Raw genomic sequence first — 14,534 nt, forward strand, 5'->3', positions numbered from 1 at the left:
GTTTTGAAGAAGAGCAGGGGAGTTCTTAACTGCCGCGTTTCCTACATTACAACAGTGACTACGTTTCAAAAGTACTTCTTTGGCTGTAAAGCGCTTTGGGACGTCCTGAGCTGGTGAAAGGCGCTATAGAAATGTATTTATTTCTTTTCTTTGGGGAGAACTTTCATTTAGCATAATAACCACCTTTTGTCTAGGTGCTCCTTTTTAAACTTGTGAGAATATATGTCGCTCCAATAAAACATTAAAATCCTTAATTTTCCAAATCCTTCTGTGGAAAAATGGTCTTAAAATCCTGAAGCACCACAGCCATGTATCAGCCTTGCCAAGCATTCCACAGGAATTGTAATCTCACTCTACAAGTATCCTTAACTTACCACCTGTTTAATTATTTCCAAACACAGGTGACCGAGACAGAGTCACATGCCTAAAAAAAATTCAGCATAAATCAACTGGAACCTGATATGTTAGATATTAAAAATGACTGAAAGCTAGCTTGTTGGGGAATGTATGGCCCCTCAGCAACCTTCTGTATCTCAGACACGTTTTAGCTCACTCGCCAGATCAATAGAGAATACAAAGGGGTGGGTTTTCTGTTCCAGCTGTACAGAGCTCTGGTTCGACCCCACCTGGAGTGACTGTGGTCAGTTCCGGGCCCCGCTCCTCAGGAAGGATATATCGGCCTAGGAGGGGGAGCAGCACAGATTCACCAGAATGATACCGGGACTAAAAGGGTTAAATTACGAGGACAGGTTCCACAGGCTGGGCTTGTATTCCCTCGAGTTTAGAAGATTAAGGGGTGATCTAATTGAGGTGTTTAAGATGATTAAAGGAGTCGATCGGGTAGAGAGAGAGAAACTATTTCCTCTGGTGGGGGGAGTCCAGAACAAGGGGGCAGAACCTTAAAATTAGAGCTAGGCCGTTCAGGGGTGATGTCAGGAAGCACTTCTTCACACAAAGGGTGGTGGAAATCTGGAACTCTCTTCCCCCAAAAAGCTGTTGAGACTGGGGGGTCAATTGGAGCTTTCAAAACTGAGATTGATAGATTTTTGTTAGGTAAGGGTATTAAAGGTTACGGAACCAAGGCGGGTGGATGGAGTTAGGATGTGACACAAGTAGAGTTGTTTCTGGAAGAAGTAGACTAACCTGCAGATTAGCGTGAATTGGTTGACATAAAGGTCAAGGCATGTAGGAACAGGAGGAGGCCATTCAGCCCCTCGAGCCAGTTCCGCCCTGCAATGAAATCATGGCCGATCTGTATCTTAACTCCATCTATCCACCTTGGTTCCGTAACCTTTAATACCTTTACCCAACAAAAATCTATCAATCTCAGTTTTGAAATTTTCAATTGATTAGTGCTATGACCCTCTCTGACCATGCGCCATCCCCTTCTAGTTAAAAATGTGTCATCTTGCCCATCTCTCATAAGAACATAAGAATTAGGAGCAGGAGTCGGCCATTCGGCCCCTCGAGCCTGCTCCACCATTCAATAAGATCATGGCTGATCTTCGACCTCAACTCCACTTTCCCGCCCGATCCCCATATCCCTTGATTCCCCGAGAGTCCAAAAATCTATCAATCTCTGTCTTGAATACACTCAACGACTCAGCATTCACAACCCTCTGGGGTAGAGAATTCCAAAGATTCACCACCCTCTGAGTGAAGAAATTCCTCCTCCTCTCAGTCCTAAATGGCCGACCTCTTACCTTGAGACTCCCCAGCCAGGGGAAACATCCTCCCTGCATCTCCCCTGACAAGCCGCTTAAGAATTTTGTATGTTTCAATGAGATCACCACTCAGTTTTCTAAACTCTAGAGAATATAGGTCTAGTCTACTCAATCCCACCTCATAGGACAATCCCCCCATCCCAAGAACCAGTCCGGTGAACCTTCGTTGCATTCCCTCTATGGCAAGTATATCCCTCTTTAGGTAAGGAGACCAGCATAATACACAGTAGGCAAACATTCTTTATAGGCACCAGGCTAACCCAAATCAGTTCAGGCAACAGCTCACATCCGAACAAGAAACTGGGGGAAAAAAGTACCTGGAGGACCCAGTAGAGGATGTAGGATCCTGCTGCTAGAGAGTCCCTGACTCAGAAAAGAGGATGGCTAAAGATCCTGTAGGAGCAGAGAGGATGCTGCGTTATACCAAGTCTAAATGCTACCAGGAGGGGTACCAATTCCAGAAAGTTCCTTGCGCGCACCCTGCGCAAGCATTTGTGGAGCAGAACCGCTGCATCAGTCCACACACCATATCAGGGGGACTACCAGTGAATCCCAACAAAATCAACAATGAGGATTCCACTTCTATAACTCCCTCGACGCTTTAGAACTTTCATTTATAAAGCACCTTTAACGTAGTAAAACATCCCAAGACGCTTCACAGGAGCGATTATCAGACAAAAATTTGACACCGAGCCACATAATGAACTTGGGTTGGAGAACCGTGTTATAGCCCTATTTTATCCTCCTGCTTAGCAAGGCTTCAGTCTGTGAGTGCAGCCTTGCTAGATTTGCCCATATATTTCCTCTACCTACGACAAGTTTTACTGTATTTCTGTTAATAAGCTGTCTCTTCTGTGTATTTTATTCCAAGATTTCTTTCCTCCATTGCCCACAGCAGCTCCAGTTATTTCTGAGATTGTATGGGAGCTGATTGTCCCCTTATGGTGTTTGGGCATGCAGGATCATCTGGGTTCAGTGTACTGAGGAAATTTGGGTGCAGGAGATCACAGATACATAACAGAGCCTGCCAGATATTTCCTCTGTCACTCAAGCTCAAGCAGTCCTTTGCACAATGAGAAGAACGTCTGCCCTGGAGTTACTTTCAGTTTCTAGTTCCTGCAAAATCATTAGAAACTTTACAAGAATTGAAACTCATTCTTATTCTAGTGTTATGGATCTAGGTCTCCCCTCTACGTGAATTTGCTAGCACTCTCATTTCTGAATCAGATGGCTGTAAGATTTGAAATCAATTCCAAGGGTGTGAGCTCATAATCTAAAATTAATTATTGCGGCTGAGACGTTAAACCGAGGCCCTGTCTGCCCTCTCGGGTGGATGTAGAATCCCACGCCCACTGTTTCGAAGAAGACCAGGGGAGCTCTCCCCGGTGTCCTGGGCCCAATATTTATTCCTCAACCAACACTGCTAAAAAAAACATTATCTGCTCATTATCACATTGCTGTTTGTGGGAGCTTGCTGTGCGCAAAATTGTCTGCCGTGTTTCCTACATTACAACAGTGGTCACACTTCAAAAAGTACTTCATTGGCTGTAAAACACTTTGGGACGTCCTGGGAGCTGAGGCTCTTATGTCTGGAAAAGAGAAGACTGAGGGGATGACCTGATAGAGGGCTTTAAGATGATGAAAGGGTTTGATAGAGTAGACGGGGGTGGGGGGGGTGGTTTGCTGTGTGCAAATTGGCTGCCACGTTTCCTACATTATAGAAAAATATTTCAACAGTACTTAATTGGCTGTAAAGCGCTTTGGGACGTCCTGAGGTTGTGAAAGGCGCTATAGAAATGCAAGTCTTTCTTCCTTTTTCTGTCCTGTTGGGGGCGCTGTGCTTTGGATGAGATGTTGAACCAGTCTCTCTGCTCTGCTGGTTCAGGTGAAGGTAAACGATCGGGAGCTGTCCTGGGTAACAATTCGTCCTCAGCCAATACCACGGTGGGGGGGGGGGGAAGATTAACTGATTACTCATTCCACCTGCTGTTTCAGAGGTATTGGCGGCACCACCACAGACTAGTTGGGCCGAATGGCCTGTTTCTGTGCTGTATATTCTATGTGAAATAGTTGCCTGGTCTGCCTACAGAACATCTACTGCACCTCAAAGTAATTCATCACCTGTGAAGTGTTTTGCAATGTGATAAGATGCTTTATAAACATAGAAACATAGAGATAGGAACAGGAGTAGGCCATTCGGCCCTTCGAGCCTGCTCCGCCATTCAATGAGATCATGGCTGGTCTTTGTCTGAGATCATAGCTGATCTTACCAGTTCAGTACCCCGTCCCCGCCTTTTCTCCGTAACCCTTAATCCCCTTAGCCTTCAGAAATATATCCAATTCTCTCTTGAAAATATTTATTGAATTAGCCTTCACAGCCCTCTGTGGCAGGGAATTCCACAGGCTCACCACTCTTTGAGTGAAGAAATTCTTCCTCATCTCTGTTTTAAATGATTTGCCCGCTATTTTTAGACTGTGGCCCCTGGTTCTGTGCTCCCCGGCCATTGGAAACATTCTCTCTGAATTCAGCCTGTCCAGGCCTGCCATAATTTTATATGTTTCGATGAGATCCCCTCTCAATCTTCTAAACTCCAGTGAGTACAAGCCCAAACTATTTAATCTCTCTTCGTAGGTCATTCCCGCCATTCCAGGTATCAGCCTGGTGAATCGCCGTTGCACTCTTTCCATGGCAAGAACATCCTTCCGCAGATGGGGCGACCAAAACTGTACACAATACTCCAGATGCGGTCTCACCAGCACCTTGTACAGCTGTAGTAAGGTATCCCTATTCCTATACTCGAACCCCCTTGATATGAAGGCCAACATACCATTTGCCTTCTTAATCGCCTGTTGCACCTGCATGCTCTCCTTCAGTGACTGGTGCACAAGAACACCCAGGTCCCTCTGCACTTCCCCATCTCCCAATCTATTGCCATTTAGATAATAATCTACCCTCCTGTTTTTACCCCCAAAGTGGATAACCTCGCATTTATCCACATTATAGTGCATCTGCCACGTATCCGCCCATTCCCCCAACCTGTCCAAATCGCACTGTAGCCTCCTGACATCCTCATCAGAGCCCACCCCTCCTCCTAGTTTAGTGTCGTCAGCGAATTTGGAAATATTGCATCCAATTCCCTGATCCAGATCATTTATATATATTGTGAACAGCTGGGGTCCCAGGACAGATCCTTGCGGCACCCCGCTGGTCACTGCCTGCCACTCCGAAAACGAGCCGTTTATTCCAACTCTCTGTTTTCTATCCGCCAGCCAGTTCTCTATCCACGTTAATACTTTGCCCCCAATTCCATGAGCCTTAATTTTGCATGATAATCTTTTGTGTGGAACCTTATCGAAGGCTTTCTGGAAGTCAAGGTACACCACATCCACTGGCTCTCCCCCATCTATTTTACCAGTTACTTCCTCAAAAAATTCCAGCAGATTAGTCAAACACGATTTACCCTTTGTAAATCCATGTTGACTCTGTCCGATCCTTTCCCCATTTGTCAAGTGCTCCGCTATTTTATCCTTAATAATGGACTCTAGCATTTTGCCCACAACCGATGTAAGGCTTACTGGTCTATAATTCCCTGCTTTCTCTCTACCCCCCTTTTTAAATATTGGGGTAACATTAGCTACCCTCCAATCCACGGGTACTGTTCCCGAGTCAATGGAGTTCCGGAAGATGATCCTTAGAGCATCTGCTATCTCCAGGGCCACCTCCTTAAGTACCCTAGGATGTAGTTTATCAGGCCCCGGGGATTTGTCGGCCTTCAGTCCCCTCAACTTACCCAACACCATATCCCTAGAGATACTAATTTCTGTCAGCTCCTCCCTCTCATTAGTCCCTATGTTTGCCGATATTCCTGGGAGGTTATTTGTGTCCTCCTTTGTGAATACAGAACCAAAGTATGAGTTTAATTGGTCTGCCATTTCCTTATTCTCCATTATATATTCTCCCGAATCGGACTGCAAGGGACCGACTTGGGATTTTACCAGTCTTTTCCTCCTGATATACCGATAAAAGCTTTTGCAGTCTGTCTTTATGTTTGCTGCAAGTTTACTTTCGTATTCTATTTTCCCCTTCCTGATTAATCCCTTTGTCCTCTTTTGCTGTATCCTGTACTGCCCCCAATCTTCCGGTCTGGTGCTTTTTTTTGCCCGTTGTTTCATTATATTCATTTATTGCTTGCTATGTCCCAGTAATGAGGAAGTCCAAAGTGCCAGTAAAGGGTAAAGTCCATTTCTGATTTAGGTCTGGGAAGTCCAACTACTGTGACGCTGAGGTGAGAACCATTTCTCCATGAGGTAACTTAATGTTTGGAGCGATGTTACAAAAAGATATGCACAACTTTTAATACTGACTGTACTGGTGAATCAGGGCTACATATGTAAATTATTACCAGGATTAATTACTCACATTTACAATTTTGGGGGGAATGTATGTTTAACTAACAATAATCCCACTAACATGATTCTGAGGATCAAGTAACCTCCACAATATCACCACTTGTATTTATATAGCGCCTTTAACGTAGTAAAACGTCCCAAGGTGCTTCACAGGAGCGATTATCAAACACAATTTGACACCGAGCCACATAAGGAGATATTAGGACAGGTGACCAAAAGCTTGGTCACAGAGGTGGGTTTTAAGGAGCGTCTTAAAGGAGGAGAGAGAGGCGGAGAGGTTTAGGGAGGGAATTCCAGAGCTCGGGGCCCAGTCAGCTGAAGGCGCGGCCGCCAATGGTGGAGCGATGGAAATCGGGGGATGCGCAAGAGGCCAGAATTGGAGGAGCGCAGAGATCTCGGGGAGCTGGAGGAGGTTACAGAGATAGGGAGGGGCGAGGGCCATGGAGGGATTTGAACACAAGGATGAGAATTTTAAAATCGAGACGTTATCGGGCCTTGAGTCAGTGTAGGTCAGCGAGCACAGGGTTGTGATGGATGAACAGGACTAGGTGCGAGTGAGGACACGGGGCAGCAGCATTACTCTGTATTTATGATCCTGGTTATAAACTATGGGGAGGGGCTGTGGGTGGGGTTAATTTCTGTGCGGTTTCACCCCATTGTCCCCGTAACTTCACAGAAGAGCTTCAGAAATCCTGGGGAAATGCCAACTGACGTTAAGGCAGGCAAGCAGGAGAACCCCAGCGGAAATTCACCCGCTAAACATTTGCTGCTGATTATTCAAAGCGATTTCTGCACTGAAAATGAAATGAATTATCTGAAGAATTTGAATTGTGACTTTATCTAAAGAGGAATAGATTGTAAAGAACTTACTCCAGATTTTTCTGGAGGGGCAAGGCAGATTACTCATTCAAATGCCATGCAGTGGATGAAATAGTTTGCATAAACCAGATTATGAATCAAATCAATGTTATTCACTCTGTGGCAGTCATTGCTATATTGCACGACAGAGCAATATAACTGGCCATATGGGAAATTCATCGCGGCCGTGCCTTCAGCTGCCTGGGCCCTAAGCTCTGGAATTCCCTCCCTAAAGCTCTCTGCCTCTCTCTCCTCCTTTAAGACGCTCCTTAAAACCCACCTCTTTGACCAAGATTTTAATCACTTGTCCTAGTGTCTCCTGATGTGGCTCGGTGTCAAATTTTAAGAGCATAAGAATTAGGAGCAGGAGTCGGCCATTCGGCCCCTCGAGCCTGCTCCGCCATTCAATGAGATCATGGCTGATCTTCGACCTCAACTCCACTTTCCCGCACTTTCCCCATATCCCTTGATTCCCTTAATATTCAAAAATCTATCGCTCTCTGTCTTGAATATACTCAACGACTGAGCCTCCACAGCCCTCTGGGGTAGAGAATTCCAAAGATTCACCACCCTCTGAGTGAAGAAATTTCTCCTCATCTCAGTCCTAAATGGCCGACCCCTTATTCTGAGACTGTGACCCCTGGTTCTAGACTCCCCAGCCAGGGGAAACATTCTCCCTGCGTCTAACCCTGTCAAGCCCTGTAAGAATTTTGTATGTTTCAATGAGATCACCTCTCATTCTTCTAAACTCTAGAGAATATAGGCCTAGTCTACTCAATCTCTCCTCATAGGACAATCCCCTCATCCCAGGAATCAGTCTGGTGAACCTTCGTTGCACTCCCTCTATGGCAAGTATATCCTTCCTTAGGTAAGGAGACCAAAACTGTCCACAATACTCCAGGTGTGGTCTCACCAGGGCCCTATATAATTGCAGTAAGACGTCATTACTCTTATACTCAAATCCTCTTGTAATAAAGGCTAACATACCATTTGCTTTCCTAATTGCTTGCTGTACCTGCATGTTAACTTTCAGTGATTTGTGTACAAGGACACCCAGGTCCCTCTGAACACCAACATTTCCCAATCTCTCACCATTTAAAAAATACTCTGCTTTTCTATTTTTCCTACCAAAGTGGATAACTTCACATTTCTCCACATTATATTCCATTTGCCATGTTCTTGCCCACTCACTTAGCCTGTCTATATCCCCTTGAAGCCACCTTGCATCCTCCTCACAACTTACATTCCCACCCAGCTTTGTATCATCAGCAAACTTGGATATATTACATTTGGTCTCCTCATCCAAATCATTGATGTAGATTGTGAATAGCTGAGGCCCAAGCACTGATCCTTGTGGTACCCCACTAGTTACAGCCTGCCAACCCAAAAATGACCTGTTTATTCCTACTCTCTGTTTTCTGTCCGTTAACCAATCCTCAATCCATGCTAGTATATTACCCCCAATCCCATGAGCCCTAATTTTGTTTAATAACTTCTTGTGTGGCACCTTATCGAATGCCTTCTGAAAATCCAAATACACCACATCCACTGGTTCCCCCTTATCTATTCTGCTAGTTACAACCTCAAAAAACTCTAATAGATTCGTCAAACATGATTTCCCTTTCATAAATCCGTGTTGACTCTGCCCAATCCTATTATTATTTTCTAAGTTACCACGTCCTTAATAATAGATTCTAGCATTTTCCCTACTACTGATGTCAGGCTAACTGGTCTGTAGTTCCTGGATTCTCTCTCCCTCCTTTCTTAAATAGTGGGGTTACATTTGCCACCTTCCAATCCACGGGAACCGTTCCAGAATCTATGGAATTTTGGAAAATGACAACCAATGCATCCACTATCTCTATAGCCACCTCTTTCAAAACCCGAGGATGTAGGCCATCAGGTCCAGGGGATTTATTGGCTTTCAGTCCCATTAATTTCTCCAGCACTACTTTTTTACTAATACTAATATCTTTCAGTTCCTCATTCTCGCTGGACCCTTTTGTCCACTATTTCCGGGAAGTTTTTTGCGTCTTCTTCCGTGAAAACAGATACAAAGTATTTGTTTAATTTCTCTGCCATTTTGTCTGATAATCGCTCCTGTGAAGCGCCTTGGGACATTTTACTATGTTAAAGGCACTGTAGAAATGCAAGTTGTCGTTGAGAATTCCCAAGTGCTGCTGTGAGTGATTCGATGGCCCTGGATTATCGCTGTCTCCCCTTGTTGGTGAGGATCGCGAAGCCTCCTGTGCCCTTTCAGGTGCAACTGTGGCTCAGTGGGTCGCACTCTTGCCTCTGAGCCAGAAGGTCATGGGTTCAAGTCCCACTCCAAGAGATTTGAGCACAAATATCTAGGCTGACACTCCAGTGCAGTACTGAGGGAGAACTGCACCGTCAGAGGTGCTGTCTTTCACGATGACACGTCTGCCCTCTCAGGTGGACGTAAAAGATCCCACTACACCATTTCGAAGAAGTGCTGGGGAGGTCTCCCTGGTGTTCTGACCCATTTTTATCCCTCAATCAACAGATGATCCGGTCATTTATCACATTGCTGTTTGTGGGAGTTTGCTGTGCGCAAATTGGCTGCCGCATTTCCCACATTACAACAGTGACTACACTTCAAAAAGTACTTCATTGGCTGTAAAGCGCTTTGGGATGTCGTGAGGTCATGACAGGCGCTGTGGAAAGGCAAGTTCTGTTCTTTGTGCAGTGTGTGTGTCGACGCTATTTTCTAAGAAATAGAAAAAACAGTGTGACAGTTGGGTGTAGTTTAGAGTTGGCAATATGGATAAGAACATGTGTAACACTCAGATATCCCGTCAGCCGCAGTCACCATACTTCAATAAACACGTGCTGTGATCGATATTGGAAACCCCCAACAGTCAAATGTAAAACCCTCGACAAGTTACAAACTCAGCGGTGGTGGAAATGTGAATCCGCGAGACCCTTAACCCATTCCAGCCTGAACCGTTAACTCCGTTTCTCTCTCCACAGAGGCTGCCTGACCCGCTGAGCGTTCCCAGCATTTTCTGTTTTTAGTTCAGATTTCCAGCATCCGCACTGTTTTGCTTTTTTTTGTTTTATTTAGCCTTTTAACTTTACTGTTTATGGCGAAGTGTCAAATGAACTATCTGGCACCACCTTAACTTTAAAGCTCACAGCTGTCCTGTGCTCTCACGGTAACATTTTATTATGTTATACTTTTTTGCCTGAGTTAAACCACCCAGCCTAACACAAGCTAACCACCCCAATCTTGCTGGAAGGTAAAGTGCATCTCCTTTGGAGTCAGGCTGTTAAAAACAGCAACTTCTATTTATACAGTGCCTTTAACAGCCCAAGGCGCTTCACGGGAGCGAATATCAGACAAAATTCGACACCGAGCCACATATTGAGATATTAGGACTGGTGACCAAAAGCTGGGTCAAAGAGGTCGGTTTTAAGGAGCGTCTTAAAGGAGGAGAGAGAGGCGGAGAGGTTTAGGGAGGGAATTCCAGAGCTTAGGGCCCAGGCGGCTGAAGGCACGGCCACCAATGGTGGAGCAAAGGAAATCGGGGATGCTCAAGAATTGGAGGAAGGCAGAGTGTTGTAGGGCTGAAGGAGGTTACAGCCTCCGTCCCTTCCCTTCCATCCAGATATCCCTCCATTTCCATTAAATACCCCCATATCCATCGAGATACCCCCCCCGTAACCATCGAGATACCCCCCATATCCATCTAGATACCGCCATATCCATCGAGATACCCCCATATCCATCTAGATACCGCCATATCCATCTAGATACCGCCATATCCATCGAGATACCCCCATATTCATCTAGATACCCCATATCCATCTAGGTAACCCCATATCCATCGAGATACCCCCATATCCATCTAGATAACCCCATATCCATCGAGATATCCCCATATCCATCGAGATACCCCCGTATCCATCGAGATACCCCCGTATCCATCGAGATACCCCCGTATCCATCGAGATACCCCCGTATCCATCGAGATACCCCCGTATCCATCGAGATACCCCCGTATCCATCGAGATACCCCCGTATCCATCGAGATACCCCCGTATCCATCGAGATACCCCCGTATCCATCGAGATACCCCCCGTATCCATCGAGATACCCCCGTATCCATCGAGATACCCCCATATCCATCGAGATACCCCCATATCCATCGAGATACCCCCATATCCATCGAGATAACCCCATATCCATCGAGATACCCCCCTATTCATCGAGATACCCCCCTATTCATCGAGATACCCCCCGTATCCATTGAGATACCCCCATATCCATCGAGGTACCCCCATATCCATCGAGATACCCCCCATATCCATCGAGATACCCCCGTATCCATCGAGATACCCCCGTATCCATCGAGATACCCCCGTATCCATCGAGATACCCCCATATCCATCTAGATACCCCATATCCATCGAGATACCCCCGTATACATCGATACCCCCGTATCCATCGAGATACCCCCGTATCCATCGAGATACCCCCCATATCCATTGAGATACCCCCATATCCATCGACATACCCTCATATCCATCGAGATACCCCCATATACATCGAGATACCCCCATATCCATCTAGATACCCCAATATCCATCTAAATACCCCCATATCAATCTAGATACCCCAATATCCACCGAGATACCCCCCATATCCATCTAAATATCCCCATATCCATCTAGATACCCCAATATCCATCGAGATACACCCATATCCATCGAGATACACCCATATCCATCGAGATACCCCCATATCCATCAAGATACCCCCATATCCATCGAGATACCTCCATATCCATCTAGATACCCCCATATCCATCTAAATACCCCCATATCCATCTAAATACCCCCATATCCATCGAGATACCTCCATATCCATCTAGATACCCCCATATCCATCTAAATACCCCCATATCCATCTAGATACCCCACATCTATCTAGATACCCCAATAGCCATCTAAATACTCCCATATCCATCTAGATACCCCCATCTAGATACACCCATATCCATCTAGATACCCCATCTAGCTACACCCATATCCATCGAGATACCCCCATATCCATCTAGATACCCCAATATCCACCGAGTTACCCCCATATCCATTGAGATATCCCCGTATCTATCTAAATACCCCCATATCCATCGAGATACCCCCATATCCATCTAGATACCCTAATATCCACTGAGATACCCCTATATCCATCGAGATACCCCCATATCCATCTAGATACCCTAATATCCACTGAGATACCCCCATATCCATCTAAATATCCCCATATCCATCTAAATACCCCCATAGCCATCTAAATACCCCATATCCATCTAGATACCGCCATATCCATCTAAATACCCCGATGTCCATCTAAATACCCCCATATCCATCTAAATACCCCCATATCCATCTAAATACCCCCATATCTATTTAGATACCACCATATCCATATAGATACCCCCATAGCCATCTAAATACCCCCATATCCATCGAGATACCCCCATATCCATCTGGATACCCCCATATCCATCGAGATACCCCCATACCAATCTAGATACCCCCCATATCCATCTAAATACCCCCATATCCATCTAAATACCCCCATATCCATCTAGATACCGCCATATCCATCTAAATACCCCGATATCCATCTAAATACCCCCATATCCATCTAAATACCCCCATATTTATTTAGATACCCCATATCCATCTAAATACCCCCATATCCATCTAAATACCCCCATATCCATCTAGATACCACCATATCTATTTAGATACCCCCATATCCATCTAAATACCCCCATATCCATCGAGATACCCCCACATCCATCTAGATACCCCCATATCCATCTAGATACCACCATGCCCGTCTACACTGGAAGACTCATTCAATTCGCGATTCAATGACTGTTTAGATATGTTTGTATTCATTAGGTTTATTTTGAGGGCTGGCCAGTGACTATTCTTGCAACAACTCACCTGCAGTCAGCAGCAGAGCAAACAGTCCCAGGTTCCAGAGCATCGCTGCGGGAGCAGGAGGCGCAGGACTGGCGGAGGAATGGCGGGCGGAGGGAGAGCCCAGGATGCAGGGGCGGAGTGTCGGTGCCCGGCGTCGCAATCCCGGACTCTGCAGGCGGAACCCGGAGTGCCTCCGAATCGGTGCTGGTGCAACCCGGAGCCGCACCGAGCCAGAATCCCAATACAATCCGGAGAGTTACTGCAAGCCCGCAGGGTTGAGTTGAATCCGGTGTGTGACTGTGCCGCTCCGCTGGGATCCTGATGTGTGACTGTGCCACTCTGGTGGGATCCGGGTGAGCTGGGATCCTGGTGTGTTGGGATCCGGTGTGTTGGGATCCTGGTCTAGTGGGATCCTGGTGAGCTCCAATCCTGGTGAGCTGGGATCCTGGTCTGGTGGAATCCTGGTGAGCTGGGATCCTGGTGAGCTGGGACCCCTGATGTGTTGGGGTCCTGGTCTGGTGGGACCCTGGTGTGCTGGGATCCTGGTCTGGTGGGACCCTGGTGTGCTGGGATCCTGGTCTGCTGGGACCCTGGTGTGCTGGGATCCTGGTCTGGTAGGATCCTGGTGAGCTGGGACCCTGGTCTAGTGAGATCCTGGTGTGCTGGGATCCTGCTCTGGTGGGATCCTGGTCTGCTGGGACCCTGGTGTGTTGGGATCTTGGTGTGTTGGGATCCTGGTCTGCTGGGACCCTGGTGAGCTGCGATCCTGGCGAGCTGGGAGCGGTTGTGACAGAGCCGCTGTGATTCAGGCTCTGCCCTCGCTCACTCCGACACTCCGCCCTCTCTCTGCCTTTTATGGTCACAGTGACGCCGCTTCCACCCTGAGTTTGACTTCTTTCAGAAGCCGGGTGAGTCTCGAGTCTCTCCGATCTCTGCACCGTTCACAATGACTTGTGCATTCAGTAAAATAATCTCCTGAAAATCGCGCCTCAGTGTCAGAAACAATTTGACTTTGACAATTCGGAATCATTTGTAACACAGTTAAAGGAATCGAAGTGATATTGCCCATGGAATTAATCACAAATACTTAAATTTTACAGCGATTTAGAATCATAGAAATTTACAGCACAGAAGGAGGCCATTCGGCCCATTGTGTCTGTGCCGGCCCACAAAGAGCTCTCCAGCCTAATCCCACTTTCCAGCTCTGGGTCCGTAGCCCTGGGCACTTCAAATGCATATCCAAGTACTTTTTAAATGCGATGAGGGTTTCTGCCTCGACCACCCTTTCAGGCAGTGAGTTCCAGACCCCCACCACCCTCTGGGTGAAAAAAGTTCTCCTCAACTCCCCTCTAAACCTCCGACCAATTACTTTAAATCTCTGCCCCCTGGTTATTGACCTCTCCGTTAAGGGAAACAGGTCCTTCCTATCCACTCTATCCAGTCCCCTCATAATTTTATACACCTCAATCAAGCCTCCTCTGTTCCAAGGAAAACAACCCCAGCCTCTCCAATCTTTCCTCATAGCTAAAATTCCCCAGTCCTGGCAACATCCGCGTAAACCTCCTCCGAACCCTC

General features: G+C 46.4%; 1 protein-coding gene across 1 annotated transcript in view; it reads right to left on the reverse strand.

The window, feature by feature from the left end:
* LOC147122506 (uncharacterized) overlaps positions 1-13,768 on the reverse strand; it is a 57,719-nt gene extending 43,951 nt beyond the window's left edge. The window contains exon 1 of the mRNA XM_086006022.1: positions 12,981-13,768. Coding sequence (XP_085862148.1) covers positions 12,981-13,023 — 43 coding nt within the window. The 5' untranslated portion in view covers positions 13,024-13,768. The remainder of the gene's footprint in view (positions 1-12,980) is intronic.
* Between the last annotated feature and the right edge of the window lie 766 nt (positions 13,769-14,534).

Source organism: Somniosus microcephalus, chromosome 2, assembly GCF_052327205.1.
Source record: "Somniosus microcephalus isolate GS21.2 chromosome 2, FLI_Smic_1.0, whole genome shotgun sequence".
Lineage (NCBI taxonomy): Eukaryota > Metazoa > Chordata > Chondrichthyes > Squaliformes > Somniosidae > Somniosus > Somniosus microcephalus.